The 16,201-nt window shown below is 43.7% G+C and overlaps 1 protein-coding gene across 1 annotated transcript in view; it reads left to right on the forward strand.

The window, feature by feature from the left end:
- Positions 1–10,099, forward strand: part of LOC146798806 (uncharacterized) — a 128,979-nt gene extending 118,880 nt beyond the window's left edge. The window contains exon 10 of the mRNA XM_085626116.1: positions 8,323–10,099. Coding sequence (XP_085482242.1) covers positions 8,323–8,497 — 175 coding nt within the window. The 3' untranslated portion in view covers positions 8,498–10,099. The remainder of the gene's footprint in view (positions 1–8,322) is intronic.
- The last annotated feature ends 6,102 nt before the right edge of the window (positions 10,100–16,201 follow it).

Raw genomic sequence — 16,201 nt, forward strand, 5'->3', positions numbered from 1 at the left:
TTCAGGCTTGACTAAGGAGGCACAGGCTTCATAGATCACCTTTATTGAGAAAAAATTCTTAAGTAAGTACTTAGGGGGTGATTAGGATTGCGGAAGGACCGCCACCGCAGGCCTGGCGCTGGCAACCGCCGGCCCTGCGGTGGCGGTCCTTCCGCCGTCAAACTGAATTTTCCCACCGCCAGATTATGATGGCGGTGGGAACATGACAGCGTCCACAGCGGATGCAAAGACTGTCCGCCGCCGGCAATTATACCGATTGCCTGTCAGACGGTGAGGGGGGCCCAAAATGGTGGCGTGCCTAGCAGGCACCGTCCACCAGATTAGGATGCATGCTAAAATCAGCCTTTCCATGGCGGCTATGCTGCCATGGAAAGGCATACAGAGATTTGCATCGGGACCCGTTGCGGTCCCCCAGGGAGGGTTGTGGGGGGGTGCACATGGGGGGTACCTATGGTACCCCCCCTACATTGCCATGCCCAAGGTGGCAGGCACCGCGCAGTGCCTGCCACGTTGTGCATGGCAATGCACGATGGGCCTCTTTGGCATTGCGGCGGGTGCTTCTTACAGCAGCACCCGCCACAATGTCGAGGATACAGACTGTGACCGCCACGGTGGTGGTCGCATTCTAATTTGCAGGGCGGGACCGCTGCACTGGTGGACGGTCCCAACACCGCTAGGGTGGCGGTCGGACTAAAGTTCGCCCGCCATCCTAATAGGGCCCTTAGTGTGGAATATCTTAAAATATCCTACCTTTGTGCAGAACCTCATGGCCATGCTGACATATCCGGGCATACATCAGAACCTTTTAACTAAATCACGATACCTGTGAACAGAGCTGCATGCACTTTACATCACTTGCTTTGAAGAGACCATATTACACCAGCATGTAGTACACTGGCTTCAGATTTCTGGACTCATTGAACATAAAGCACTGTGTATGGTACACAGCCAATAGAAAGATAGGTCCAGTTTTTCTCCAGGAAAAATGTAATCTTTTCCAACCCACTCATTTCGAGGAGCAAGGCTTGACAAAGGAACTAGCATAAAGCATTTAACAGTACCAAACAATGAAATAGGAAAGCCACGCAACAGGAAAGAAATACACCAATTTATAAAAATAAAGATATTTTAATGATTTTTTAGATTCTAAGATGAGCAAAATCCACTGGAGGGTTCCAGAGATACAGATTTTTAGAGAAAACCTAATTTTGAATACAACCACAAACAAGCATTGGTAACCATAAACTTTGTAAACTTTTGAAAAGTTTGTAAAAGTTAGTTTGGCTACTCTGGCCTGGCTTGGGCACCCAAATCCAAAGGGTTGAGGGTCCAATGGGTTAGATTTTGACAGTTACCTGGCCACCAGATCTTTTTCCTGTTCAGTTCCAAACTTTACAGCATGACCACCTTAGACTTCAATGCAGTAGTCCTGACGCTGCAGAAGAGGAAGATGCTCAAGGAAGTTCCAGGTGCTGTGCGGTCGACGGGGGTGCCTTTGCATTTATTCCTTGGTCTTCAGGTTAGGTGGGGTGATTTTGGCCACAGAGGTCGAGGTCCCTTGAAGTCCTATTAGAGACCGTAAAAGGCCAGCAGCGGCTGGGCTAAGGGCCTCTGTCCATAGCAGTCCCAACAGTATACTTTTGTGGGGGCTGGTGTCCCTCTTTGGCGACCAATCTGAACTCGGATGGCACTCCGTGGTCTGGCTGACTTGGTTGCAACTTTTGGCTGTTAAAGATCGTCTCTTGGGATGCCCAGCAGCAGCTAGTAGCGAATCTTCCATAGTGGCTACCAGCTTGCCGACGTGGGCTACTTCAGTTGTTCTGACCATGGTGCAGATTCCAGGTGGTCAGTCCACTGTTCTTTTGAGTCACTCCTTTGGTCTGAAGCTAGGGCATGACTTTTCACCGAGCCAGGAGCCACAGGCATAGTCTTCTCTTAGTTAGCCTAGGGTGCAGGTGCAGTCCAACAGATGGGGCAGCCTCTCTTTGGGCAGCAGGGCTGTCCTTCTTTGTTTCTTGTTCCAGTTCCAACGTGATATAAAGGTCAAGGAGGCAGGGGTGCTATATTTATTCCCAGAAAGCGCCCTTGGGGGATGATGTGGTCACTAGCCAATGGGCTACCTGGTCCCCTCCCTCTTGGTGACGACTTTCCGGCTATGTGTGGCATCTAGCAATCCCATAGTGCACTATTCAGTCCCCTTTCAAGATGTCGGGACACTTCCTCGAGTGACAGGAGCTTGGTAGCCCACCCTAGAGGTGTGGCTACTTGTGGCCTAGATGGCCGCTAGCCCAGGGCCAAAAACTCATGTGACCCCCCTTGCAAAACCAGGTCGTTTTCGGATACATAGGGGGCATCTGCGGTTTTGGTCCCGGGGACGGCAGCCATCTAGGGAAAACAACCAAACCCACACATTTCTGAAAACTAGAGACCCGGGGGAGTCCAGGGAGGTATGGCTTGCATGGATCACCCAACGCTTCCCTACCCAGAATCCCCTGCAAACCTCAAATCTTGATGAAACAAATCAAATTGTTCTCAAATTTCTGTGTGAGAAAGCTGTAGGATCACGGGGCTGACACAAATTTCCTACCACCCAGCGTTTCCCCAGGCCTCCTGATATAAACGGTACCTCACTCGCGTTGGTGGGTCAATTACCCGCGACAGGCAAATGCCCAAAACGTATTGAGGAGACATCAAAGTTACCTATCACAAAACAATCTGGTTTTGCAAGGGGGGGTCACCTGGGTTTTTGGCCCCGGGCTCGGCGGCCATCGTGGGAAACTTCCAAACCCACACATTTCTGAAATCTAGACACCTGGGGGAGTCCAGCGAGGTATGGCTTGCGTGGATCCCCCAACTGTTTCCTACCCAGAATTCCCTGCAAACCTCAAATGTAGCTGAAAAAAACACATGTTCCACATAGCTCTGTGTAGAATCACTGTGCCGGTACAAATGTCCTACCCCACAGCTTTCCCCTCAGTCTCCCTCGTAAAATTATACCTCACTTGTGTGGGTGGGGCAAGGGCCTGTGACTGAAAAGAGCCAAAAACATAGGGATTAAGGGTATAGCACCAAGAATTCTAATTGCTACATTTTGTTTAAAAATACGTTTTTAGTCAATACTGCATTGGACACCCACACAAGTGTGGTATCAGTTTACTCGGGAGACTGAGGGAAACACTGTGGGGTAGGACATTTGTGTCAGCATGGTGATTCCGCACAAAAATATGAGGAAAATGTGTTTTTTTCAGCTAAATTTGAGGTTTGCAGGGGAATCTTGGTAGGAAAACATTGGGGGGTCCACGCAAGCCATACCTCGCTGGATTCCCCCGGGTGTCTAGTTTTCAGAAATGTGAGGGTTTGATAGTTTCCCAAGATGGCCGCCAAAACCCAGGTGACCCACCTTGCAAAACCAGGTTGTTTTGTGATAGGTAATTTTGATGTCTCCTTAATACATTTTGGGCCCTTGCCTGTCACGACTGAGACCTTTTTTTACAAAGTTTGATGTTTGCAAGGGATTCTGGGTAACAGAAACTGGTGAGAGCCAGACAAGTCAGCCCATCCTGTATTCCCATGGGTGTCTAGTTTTAAAAATGTATAGGTTTGCTAGGTTTCCCTAGGTGCCAGTAGAGCTAGGGTTCAAAATCTACAGCTAGGCACTTGGCAAAAAAAGGGTCAGTTTTCACTGTGAAAATGTGGTGTATCCACGTTGCGTTTTGGGCTGTTTTTTGTTGTGGGCACTACACCTACCCACACAAGTGAGGTACCATTTTTATCAGGAGACTTAGGGGAACACAGAATTGTAGAGCAACTGTTATTACCTATTGACTTTCAATGCATTTCTGCCTTCCAAATGTAAGACACTGTGTAAGAAAGAAGTCACTTTGAAAAATGTCCTATAATTCACATGCTGGTATGGGTACCCACAATTTCGGAGATGTGCAAATAGCTACTGTTTCTAAACTCTATATTTTGTTCCCATTTCAGAAATACATAGGTGTCTTTCATACCGATTTTTCCCTGTTTATATTTTCCCAAATTAATTGCTATTTACCCGCACACAATAAAAACCATTGCAAGACGCTGCTCAGTTATTGGCTCTGGGTTCCTTGGGTTCTTGGTGAACCTACAAGTCCTACATATCCCCCCAAACAGAAGGGTCCAGCGGATGCAACGGTATATTGCTTTCCAAAATCTGTCATACTTAGAAGAAGTTACAGGTGAAAACGTTGTCACAAACAGCTGTTATTTTTAACTCGTTTTCAATTTTTCCTATTTTCAACTGTTAGTTTCTATAAGAAAACCTTGAAAGATCTACACAAATTACCTCTTGCTGAATTCAGAATTTTGTATACTGTTCAGAAATGTATAGCGTTCCAGTATCCATCATTGCTTTCATACCCATTTTTACCATTAACTGGAAGGAGGTTGAAAGCACAAAAAAATTGCAAAAATAGGCTATATCCCAGTAAAATGCAAAAACTGTGTGAAACTTTTTGGTTTTCTGACATAAGTGCGCCTGTCCCTGAAAGCTGGAAAGATGGTGATTTCAGCACCACAAACCCTTTGTTGATACCCTTTGCAAGGAAAAAAACAGATGCTTTCATCTGTAGCCCTTTTTTCCCATCCACCCCCCCAAAAAATAAATTGCTTTATTTTGGCTAATTTGGGGTCCCCTCCAGGGGTATCCACAAACCCTGGGTACCTTTAATATCCCCATGATGTTGGAAGAAAAGGACGTAAATTTGGCATGGATACCATATGTGGTCAAAAAGTTACAGTGGCCCAAGCGCGAAAGGCCCCAAATAGCCAAAAAAAGGCTTAGCACAGGGGGGTGAAGAAACGCCTAGCAGCGGAGGGGTTAAGAGATTCTCAATGCTAACCTATGAAAGGAGTAGGCCTCACAGTAGTTAAAAACGAATTTGGGCATTTGTCACTACTAGGATTTGCAAAATCTTACCAGTACATGTCTTATGGCTTTTGCTTACAAAGCACCACGCCCTATGGGCAACCTAGGACCTACCTGAGGGGTGAAATGTGTAATAAAAGGGGAAATTAAGGCTTGGCAAGTCGTTTTAAATGCCAAGTCGAAGTGGCAGTAAACTGTACACACAGGCCCTGTAATGGCAGGCTTGAGACAGGTTTGCATGGCTACTTGTGTGGGTGGCGCAATCAGTGCTGCAGGCCCACTAGTAGCATTTCATTTACAGGCCCTGGGTTTGTGATTATACCACTTCACAAGGGACTTACAAGTAAACTAAATATGCCAATTGTGTATACACCAATGTTACCATGTTTAGGGGAGAAGCTCATGCACTTTAGCACTGGTCTGCAGTGGTAAAGTGCTCAGAGACCTAAAGTCAACAAAAAAAATCAGCAAAAAGAGAATCAATCAATCAATCATAACATTTGTAAAGGGCACTACTCACCCGTGAGGGTCTCAAGGCGCTGGGGGGTGGGGAGTGCTGCTACTGTTCAAAAAGCCAGGTCTTGAGGAGTTTTCTGAAGGTCAGCAGGTCTTGGGTCTGCCGCAGGTAGGTGGGGAGGGTGTTCCAGGTCTTGGTGGCGAGGTGGGAGAACGATCTGCCGCCGGAGGTCGCTCTTCGGATGCGGGGGACTGTGGCGAGGGCAAGGTCGGCGGAGTGGAGCTGGCGGTTGGGGGTGTAGAAGCTGAGTCGTCTGTTGAGGTAAGCTGGTCCAGTGTTGTGGAGTGCCTTGTGTGCGTGAGTGAGGAGTTTGAAGGTTATCCTCTTGTTGACGGGGAGCCAGTGCAAGTTTCTCAGGTGGGGTGTGATGTGGCTGCGGCGAGGGATGTTGAGGATCAGGCGTGCAGAGGTATTCTGGATGCATTGCAGCCGTCTCAAGAGTTTGGCCGAGGCTCCTGCTTAGAGGGGGTTTCCATAGTCCAGTCTGCTGCTGATGAGGGCCTGGGTGACCGTTCTTTTCGTTTCAGTGGGGTTCCACTTGTATATCCTGCGAAGCATGCGGAGGGTGTTGAAGCAGGAGGATGAGACGGCGTTGACCTGTTTAGTCATGGAGAGGGTGGCGTCGAGGATGACCCCTAGGTTGTGTGCATGGTCGGTGGGTGTTGGGGCTGCTCCCAGTGCGGTCGGCCACCAGGAGTCGTCCTAAGCCGAGGGATTGGAACCGAGGATGAGGACCGCCGTCTTGTCCGAGTTTAGCTTCAGTTGGCTGTTCCTCATCCATTCGGCGACGGCCTTCATTCCTTCGTGGAGGTTGGTTTTGGCGGTGTGGGGGTCATTGGTGAGGGAGAGGATTAGCTGGGTGTCGTCGGCATAGGAGATGATGTTGTGGTCGTGCAGTCGGGTGACGTGGGTGAGTGGTGCCATGTAGATGTTGAACAGCGTTGGGCTGAGGTATGAGCCCTGGGGTACGCCGCAGATGATCTCGGTGGCTTTGGAGCGGAAGGGGGGAAGGCGGACGCTCGGTGTTCTGCTGGCGAGGAAGGAGGTGGTCCAGTCCAGGGCCTTCTCTTGGATCCCGGCGTCGTGGAGGCGTGTTTGTAGTGCGCGGTGGCAGACCATGTCGAAGGCGGCTGACAGGTCCAGAAGGATGAGGGCTGCTGTTTCTCCGTTGTCTAGCAGGGTCCTGATGTCATTGGTGGTGGCGATGAGGGCAGTTTCGGTGCTGTGGTTGCTGCGGAATCCGGATTTGGAGGGGTCCAGGATGCTGTTCTCCTCGAGGTAGCGGGTAAGTTGTTTGTTGACGATCTTCTCGATGACCTTCGCCGGGAACGGGAAAAGGGAGAGGGGCCGGAAATTCTTGAGATCCTTGGGGTCCGCCTTGGGTTTCTTGAGAAAGCAAGCAGGCAACAGGTTTGGGGGAAGATCACCCTAAAGATGACAGATCTAACAGTTCATTATCTTGTTTGTTAATAAAGCTTGCCCTTAAACATATTGGCAGAAAACTAAAAAACATATTGCTAAGGATTTTAGACCAAACATTGAAAAAATTAAGCTGAATGGGCGTGTGCTAGCAAAAGGGTATGTGTCAATAGGTTTTAATCGATGTACTATAGCAGAATGTATGACGTTACAATGCATATGTTTACAACGCATGCCTTTACAACGCAGTTTTTACATCGCAACATCCTTTACAACGCATACATTTACATCGCATGCCATCACAACAAACTTTTTCAAACTACATTTCCAACGCATTCCATTACATCGCATTATACCTTGAAAACGCATACCATTACAACGCATACCATTACATTGTATTTAAGGTAAGTGTAGGGGTAAAAATTACTATTCTAACTCCAGTGGGAGCAACAGTAGGGTAGGAGTTGGATAGTGTAGGGGTAAAAATTACTATTCCAACTCCACGGGGGTGCAAAAGTAAGGTAAGTGTTGGATAGTGTAGGGGTAAAAATTACTATTCTTACTCCAGGGGGTGCAACAGTAGGGTAAGTATTGAATAGTGTAGGGGTACTATGCGTTGTAATGGTATGCGTTGTAATGACATGCAATGTAATGCCTGTGTTGTAGTGACATGCGTTGTAGTGTCATGCGTTGTAGTGACATGCAATGTAAAGGCTGCATTGTAGTGACATGCATTGTAAAGGATGTTGCGATGTAATGACTGCGTTGCAAATGTAGTGCGATGTAATGTCTGCGTTGTAAAGGTTGTTTCCCACTATAGCAATTCAATCTTTATTTTTAAAGACTGTTGTACACTTAAACTTGGTTAAAATTGTATAAGAGATTAACTATTATACAAAAGACTTGAAGTATATGAATAACCTTCAAAGATATTGTAGTATTCTGATTACTGTCAGGATTTATTTATTTAAAAGATTTACAGTATACACCTGCTTACTCTTAATGGAAAGTCTAGGTTTAGTTCCTTGCCACAGTTTTTATAAGTGAGTTTTTCATTTTACCAGAGGCCTGTCCATGTTTGATTCGAATATTGGATATTCTGTTTCATTGATTGTGTATCTCCACAAAGCTCAGTTTCTCAAGTTCTTTACATATCTTAACTATTTTTAGAAAGTATGTTATTTAATTGGCTAAAAGTGCAATGGATTTTATTGTAACATTGCAGAATTGTGAAACTGTTTTAGCATGTGCTAATTTTTAAAGACTGAATCATTGAATTCATTAATGTTTTATTTTAAATGTTGTATGGACATTGATTTTGTCTAATAAACGTTTGTCCGATGATGAGGAAAATAAATTATGTATTAGCAAACAAAGGAGGTGATCTTGTGATACAGTTTACATATGATTTAAAGTAAGCAGCATGTGCAGTAGGAAAATATGCAGATGCAAACTATACATATTTAATTTGTTGTTTCAGAACTTTTAAAATTGGCTGCAATGCCAAGATATACGCTAGTGTTGACAGAGTAAAAGATGTTTTCGTGATCAAGCAAGCAGTACTGGAACATAAGCATCACGGCTCAATGAACTTTCCTGACAAAACTCGTGAAGCAGGCTCCATCCGAAAAAGAAGAAACAACCCTATTAGATGAACTTGGTTTCTCATTCTTAAACAGCAAAGAGAAAATTAACAGACTTACTCAGAATCAGTCGACAGCAAATATGTCACAGGTATCAGCTACCTGCTGAAGTGCCCTAAAGAAATGAGATGAAGTGGAGAAACTGCTAAATATTAGTTAAGATGGAAATAGGACTAATATTTCAACAAATAAACATTAGAGATTAAAGGTGTTGCACAATATAATGAAACAATGGACACCTGAGGTTTGACAGAGGTGGAAAGTGCCACATAAACCATCCAAAATGGCATTAGTTGGTGCAATGCTGGATTATGAGCGTGTTCGACAATGCATATTAAGCCTTTAGTGTGTTGAAATGTAAAAATGCCAAAAATATGCATTTCTTTTTTTAAAGTGACTCCTGGTGGGTCACCAGTGTCAATTCAGTGGTGTGTTGATCAATTTGTATTTTCTAATAATTTTAGCTAAACACGGTGGTGGTTTGTGGGAAGCCAGCTATTTGGACATAAGATATATCCATCAATCTAAAACGTATACTCTATAAAAGGAAAATCATTTACTTCATAGGAGTTTTTTTAAACATATTTATGCATCCATAATTTTCAAACACAGATTTTGGCTTGGAGTTGCTATTTAGGACAGGAAACATTACAAGAGGCGGTGTCGGAATCTTGTTGAAACTCCACGTCCTTCTCAGTGTGTATATGTCGGAAAAAATGACTCCAAATTTTGGAGACTATACTCTCATGGGAGATTAGTGCTGGCGGAATAATGAGTGGGCGGGGTTCCTCCGCAAACTCCCACTGTGACTGTGACGTCGGACGGCCTGGGGCCATCCGACGCATGCAAGGGGTTAAATGTGAGTCTAAGGTTACTTTGGTGTTGTGTTGCTGCAACAACTGAAAAAGCAGGGTAAAAGAGTTCTGTACCCTGTTTGGCAAACTAATTAAGTAAAGTCTATGAGCTGTATTATATGATATGCCTGTAGACAAATGGGCAGGTGAAGGTACTTCTAGCCACTCAGATTTTACTACTTTTATTTATTGACAGTTGAACAGATGAAAGTGTGAAGCAAGGCCAAAGGTCAGAAGAGGGACAAAGGCAGAGTGAGTCCCCTGTAGCCCAGTCATCTCCAGTGACAAATTAGGAGTGAGTCTGAATACACAATTAAACTTCAGATAATGTTGTTCACTCTAATCTGCACCTGTGGTGGCAAATAGCACATATCTGGTGATGCTGGATACAGACAATGTTGTAGTTCATGTTAACTTATTTTATTCACAGTTTGTTGAGTTACATTTTGTCAAAAATGTTTGTGCTTGTGAGTCTTTTTGACTCATTGAGTTCTAATGACTGTCTAATACACAATTTACTGATATTTGATGTACTGTTCCGTATAATTGGAATTAATGTATAAGTGGCCTTTGTGTGTGAATGGACATATGGGATGGATTTATCAAAGTGTACTTGTTGTAATAAACTTTAAGAGGCTAATATCTATTTTTGTTTAAAAAATATTCAGGAGGGGCTAGAAGGCATATTTCTGATCATGTTGTATTGTCATTATTTTGTGCTTTATATAGAAAGCAATAAAAAAAAGTCTATGGAAATGTCTATTGGTCTGCAGATGATTGCGGACATTCTTTTTTGGTATTAACAAAGTGAAATGGACAGCATTAGTGTGGAAATCTATGAGTCCTTTTCTAACTAGAAGCAGGCAAGATGATTGAGCAGAGTATTCTCACATCTATTGTCACCAGCAGGTCAAACACACTAGAATTCTGGTAAGGCCAACGCAACCTTATGTCCTTTTGATTTCCATAAATAAAATACCATTAAATTGGGTGGTAGTAACGCCTCATATCTTTCCCACTTTAAGACAGCAACTTTATAAAGTGATACAAACAAATAAGAAAATATTATCTTTACTATTTGCACTGAACAGTAGACATCCTACCAATAGCAGATTAATAAGGGTAACGTTCCCACAGTTGAATGGTGATAGACTGCAGGAATTTGGACTTGGCTTCATCATCAATGGCACAGGGATGAGGGAGGCATCTTCAACAGTGCAAAGCCCATCCTAGAAGAAGGTGGTACAATTAAGTCACTAGTTAGATTTCCAAATGTGATGCTCTCTTAGAATATATTGCGTTTCCTTATATGGCTGGATGTTCTAGATGTGATTAGTCACAATCTGGAGTTTGAGAATCTATGACTTTAGGTGACTTGGTTTCCTAGTTTCCTTAACCTCTCTCCTTAAATGTTATTATGGTATTTTTAAAGCTTAATGATTAAATCAAATACTTGTACAGTAAAAAGGGTGGTGGCCTACCCTTACACTGAGGTCAGTCCTGATGGGCAAGGTTATAGAGAGAGAGGAACATTTTATTAGGTGTTAGATTTGCTTTTGAATGTACACGAGCCGAAAAGCAACACGTTTATACAAGTTTATGCGACATGTACTTATCCCAGCACAGGATCTTTCTGTGATTAATGCAGTTAAGCAGATTTCTAACTTGTTGGGTATTTTCATTTCGGATATGGGTTCAATCACAGATGATTTAAGTGACTATGGGCCAAATACGCGACCCTTTCATGTAGCGCCTCGCAATTTGCGACAAATTCCGAGTCGCAAATTGTCAGGCACTAATTGAAATGCACAACAGTGTATTTACACTGTTTTGTGATTCCCAATGGGGTCACAAATTGCGACGCTCGTTAATATTAATGTACAAAAATAACAATTGGTTCTGTTGGGTATAGAATATTTCTTAAACCATTAAACCATCATTGGTTTATTCACAGGAAAAGACAATGAATCAAAATTAACACACATTGAGACCATAAAGGGTATTCAAAATTTTTTATATAAATTGCGTCATTTATGAATACCCACATTCATTGGCTGTCAAGACATAAGAGTGAATTATAATTGTGACAAGGTGACATGTGGTGCTCAGTGCTGTGGTGAAAGTGCGTAATATACACAGTGACTTGTGAGAATCTTGATGATTACAGAAGGCCAGAAAAACAAATATTCGAAACAGTCTGCAGACTGATTGAGTAAGTCTTTATGCAGAGTCTTTCAACTGGTCCACGGGATTAATGTCGACGTTTCAACCCAAGGTAGGCATTACTGACTAGTCAATGCGGGTCTTCATCAGGACAGGGACAGTAGGGTGACAGCCTATGAGATAGTAAGGATTATGGTCAAGTGTGTTTGGAATATGGGATGCTTAGGCAGATCAAAGCATGCAAGGTGATGACTCACCTAAGAGAGCTTAATGTAGCTCATGGAGTAGCAAGATGCTCGTACAGGAGCAACAGTATCCCGTGCAGCGTGGATGCTTCCTCAATGGAGATTTCTAGTTAGGAGAATGAAACTATATAAGGGAATGGCCCATCGGTGGCTATGTGATTAACAAGCAATTCCATGAACGCTAAAGAGAACTCACCCGGTAATGGGATGGGATTGGTCTCTTCCCAGGTTGGTCTTGCAAATCCCAGAATAGATAAAGGGTTTAGATGGGGCTCAGGCAAAAGTCCTGTCTCCTCAGATCAAATTAATCACTCTGAGGTTCTGTATAAACAAGAGGGGGAAAAAAGAAGGGAATTAACCTCTTCCGTGCCGATCGCATTTTTATTGGATGCCTGCAAAGTAGCGGGTCCACACTATTTAACCGCTCACCTTAGAAATGGGCCCAGAAATCCAGTTGCTATAGGTAAGGGGGGGGCAGGCAGGCGTCCTGTCTCCTCAAATCCTATCTACGAGTGTACCGATACGCTAATGAACTGGTTGGGGCTCGTGTACGTGGCGTGGGCGACCGCGTCATGCGCTTGTTAGCAACCGCGTCATGCGCTTGTTGCTAGGAAACACCCTCCGTGTATTACGCGGCTCCGTTCTAAATAAAAAGCAATTAATGCCTCAGCCTGGGAAATATAATCATTAGATCGATCTCATCGTGCAGAGCGGGATAGGAAAACCGTCTCAGAATATGATGCGATTAGTTTGTGTGGCTGTAAAGTGGTGGCGTGTTCACAGTGCGCAAGACATGAGCAAGGGCGACAAACGCTCGTTGCTAAGTAACGCAGTAAGAGGCTCGCTCATTGGTGACGTGACTCGGCAACTGAGGTAAACAGAAGAATTCTGTAACAATCTCGTCATGCAAGACAGAGATACTAATTAGAATTGAAATGGGTGCATATAAATGCCACCGGTAATTGTATATCACTAGCGTTTAAAGTGCAATCCAGAGTATGAGCAATATCAGGTTCACAACTTAAACGATAATGGTACATCTATGGTCAGATTAAACTCTTCTTCATGTATTATTGCAATAAACATATAACCTTTACATCAAGTTTTTTGTTATATACACAAATATATAAAAATTAAAAACATTTGCAATAGTGTGAAATGCAAACATGTGTTGGATAAAAGGATTAAGTTCTCAAATTTCCTCAGTTATTACAATATTAAAGAGAACTTGAAACTTTGTGTGCAAGATATATACAGTGTGTTAGAAACTGAATACATTTATAAGCAGAGCGGGATTGGCTAAGTAGCTAGAGTTGTCCCATCTGTCTTCCAGTCTCCTCAATTTCGTTCAACCCGGTCTGCACCGAGCTGAGCGAATGAATCCATCTACATTCCTTGTAGTTTAGGGCTACAGAGATTGCGCCTCCTCTTACATTGGGACTGACCTTTTCTAAGATCCACCATTTTATACTCTCTGGGGAATGATTGTGTGTCATAAAGTGTTCAACCATGGGTGCACCTTGTACTTTGCATCTTATTCTGCTCATATGTTGAAGAATTCTGGCCTTAGCTTTCTGGATAGTTTGTCCTACATATATCAGGCCGCATGGGCAAAGGATGGCGTATATAACATGGGAGCTATTGCAATTGGTCAAGTGGGGTAATTTATATGTTCTGTTGTCATATGTAAACGTCGTCCCTTCTTGACATTGGTCACATGCTTTGCATTGTCCACATTTATGGTGTCCGCTCAAAGGTGGAAGTCCAAAATAGCTTCTTAGGTCCGGTTGCTTCGGTGGTTCAAGAAATGCTCTGACGACAGTGTTCTTGATATTTTTGCCCCTCTTAAAAGCGAAGATGGGGTCCTGCTGGGTCATCAGCTCACTCGCTACCAGGTTCCAGTATTTCTTTACGTTTTTTTTTATTTCATTGCTCTTGGTGTTAAATGTCGTAACACAGACGATATTGTCTGACTTGGTGTCTTTTGCCTTGACCTACAAGAGTTGGTCACGTGGACAATACCATGCGCGTTTTTTTGCTCGTTTAAGTAGTCCAGTCGGGTAACCTCTTTCCTTCAGGCGACTTGTGAGGATATCTGATTCTTTAAAGAAATCCGCTCTTCTGGTGCAGTTTCTTCTCAGTCTGAGGTATTGTCCGTAAGGCAAATTATGCCTCAGATTGCGAGGGTGGTGTGAGTTATACCTCAGCAGTGTGTTTCTTTCCATGGGTTTTCGGTAGAGGTCACAGTACAGAAGCCCTTCTTTTACTCGAAACGTGAGGTCCAAGAAATCTATTGACTCGCTGTTACTTGTCATTGTAAATTGAATGTCACTTGACCTGGCATTAAGCCAGCCATGGAATTCATTCAGCTCCTTATTGTCACCAGACCACACCATTATGACGTCGTCAATGTAACGTTTCCATACCGCAATCAGAGTCAATAGATCTCTTGGACCTCACGTTTCGAGTAGAAGAAGGGCTTCTGTACTGTGACCTCTACCGAAAACCCATGGAAAGAAACACACTGCTGAGGTATAACTCACACCATCCTCGCAATCTGAGGGATAATTTGCCTTACGGACAATACCTCAGACTGAGAAGAAACTGCACCAGAAGAGCGGATTTCTTGAAAGAATCAGATATCCTCACAAGTCGCCTGAAGGAAAGAGGTTACCCGACTGGACTACTTAAACGAGCAAAAAAACGCGCATGGTATTGTCCACGTGACCAACTCTTGGAGGTCAAGGCAAAAGACACCAAGTCAGACAATATCGTCTGTGTTACGACATTTAACACCAAGAGCAATGACATAAAAAAAAGCGTAAAGAAATACTGGAACCTGGTAGCGAGTGAGCTGATGACCCAGCAGGACCCCATCTTCGCTTTTAAGAGGGGCAAAAATATCAAGAACACTGTCGTCAGAGCATTTCTTGAACCACCGAAGCAACCGGACCTAAGAAACTATTTTGGACTTCCACCTTTGAGCGGACACCATAAATGTGGACAATGCAAAGCATGTGACCAATGTCAAGAAGGGACGACGTTTACATATGACAACAGAACGTATAAATTACCCCACTTCACCAATTGCAATAGCTCCCATGTTATATACGCCATCCTTTGCCCATGCGGCCTGATATATGTAGGACAAACTATCCAGAAAGCTAAGGCCAGAATTCTTCAACATATGAGCAGAATAAGATGCAAAGTACAAGGTGCACCCATGGTTGAACACTTTATGACACACAATCATTCCCCAGAGAGTATAAAATGGTGGATCTTAGAAAAGGTCAGTCCCAATGTAAGAGGAGGCGCAATCTCTGTAGCCCTAAACTACAAGGAATGTAGATGGATTCATTCGCTCAGCTCGGTGCAGACCGGGTTGAACGAAATTGAGGAGACTGGAAGACAGATGGGACAACTCTAGCTACTTAGCCAATCCCGCTCTGCTTATAAATGTATTCAGTTTCTAACACACTGTATATATCTTGCACACAAAGTTTCAAGTTCTCTTTAATATTGTAATAACTGAGGAAATTTGAGAACTTAATCCTTTTATCCAACACATGTTTGCATTTCACACTATTGCAAATGTTTTTAATTTTTATATATTTGTGTATATAACAAAAAACTTGATGTAAAGGTTATATGTTTATTGCAATAATACATGAAGAAGAGTGTAATCTGACCATAGATGTACCATTATCGTTTAAGTTGTGAACCTGATATTGCTCATACTCTGGATTGCACTTTAAACGCTAGTGATATACAATTACCGGTTGCATTTATATGCACCCATTTCAATTCTAATTTGTATCTCTGTCTTGCATGACGAGATTGTTACAGAATTCTTCTGTTTACCTCAGTTGCCGAGTCACGTCACCAATGAGCGAGCCTCTTACTGCGTTACTTAGCAACGAGCGTTTGTCGCCCTTGCTCATGTCTTGCGCACTGTGAACACGCCACCACTTTACAGCCACACAAACTAATCGCATCATATTCTGAGACGGTTTTCCTATCCCGCTCTGCACGATGAGATCGATCTAATGATTATATTTCCCAGGCTGAGGCATTAATTACTTTTTATTTAGAACGGAGTCGCGTAATACACGGAGGGCGTTTCCTAGCAACAAGCGCATGACGCGGTTGCCAACAAGCGCATGACGCGGTCGCCCACGCCACGTACACGCGCCCCAACCAGTTCATTAGCGTATCGGTACACTCGTAGATAGGATTTGAGGAGACAGGACGCCTGCCTGCCCCCCCCTTACCTGAAGCAACTGGATTTCTGGGCCCATTTCTAAGGTGAGCGGTTAAATAGTGTGGACCCGCTACTTTGCAGGCATCCAATTAAAATGCGATCGGCACGGAAGAGTTTTATTCCCTTCTTTTTTCCCCCTCTTGTTTATACAGAACCTCAGAGGGATTAATTTGATCTGAGGAGACAGGACTTT

The sequence above is a fragment of the Triturus cristatus genome, chromosome 9 (assembly GCF_964204655.1).
Source record: "Triturus cristatus chromosome 9, aTriCri1.1, whole genome shotgun sequence".
Classification (NCBI taxonomy): Eukaryota; Metazoa; Chordata; class Amphibia; order Caudata; family Salamandridae; genus Triturus; species Triturus cristatus.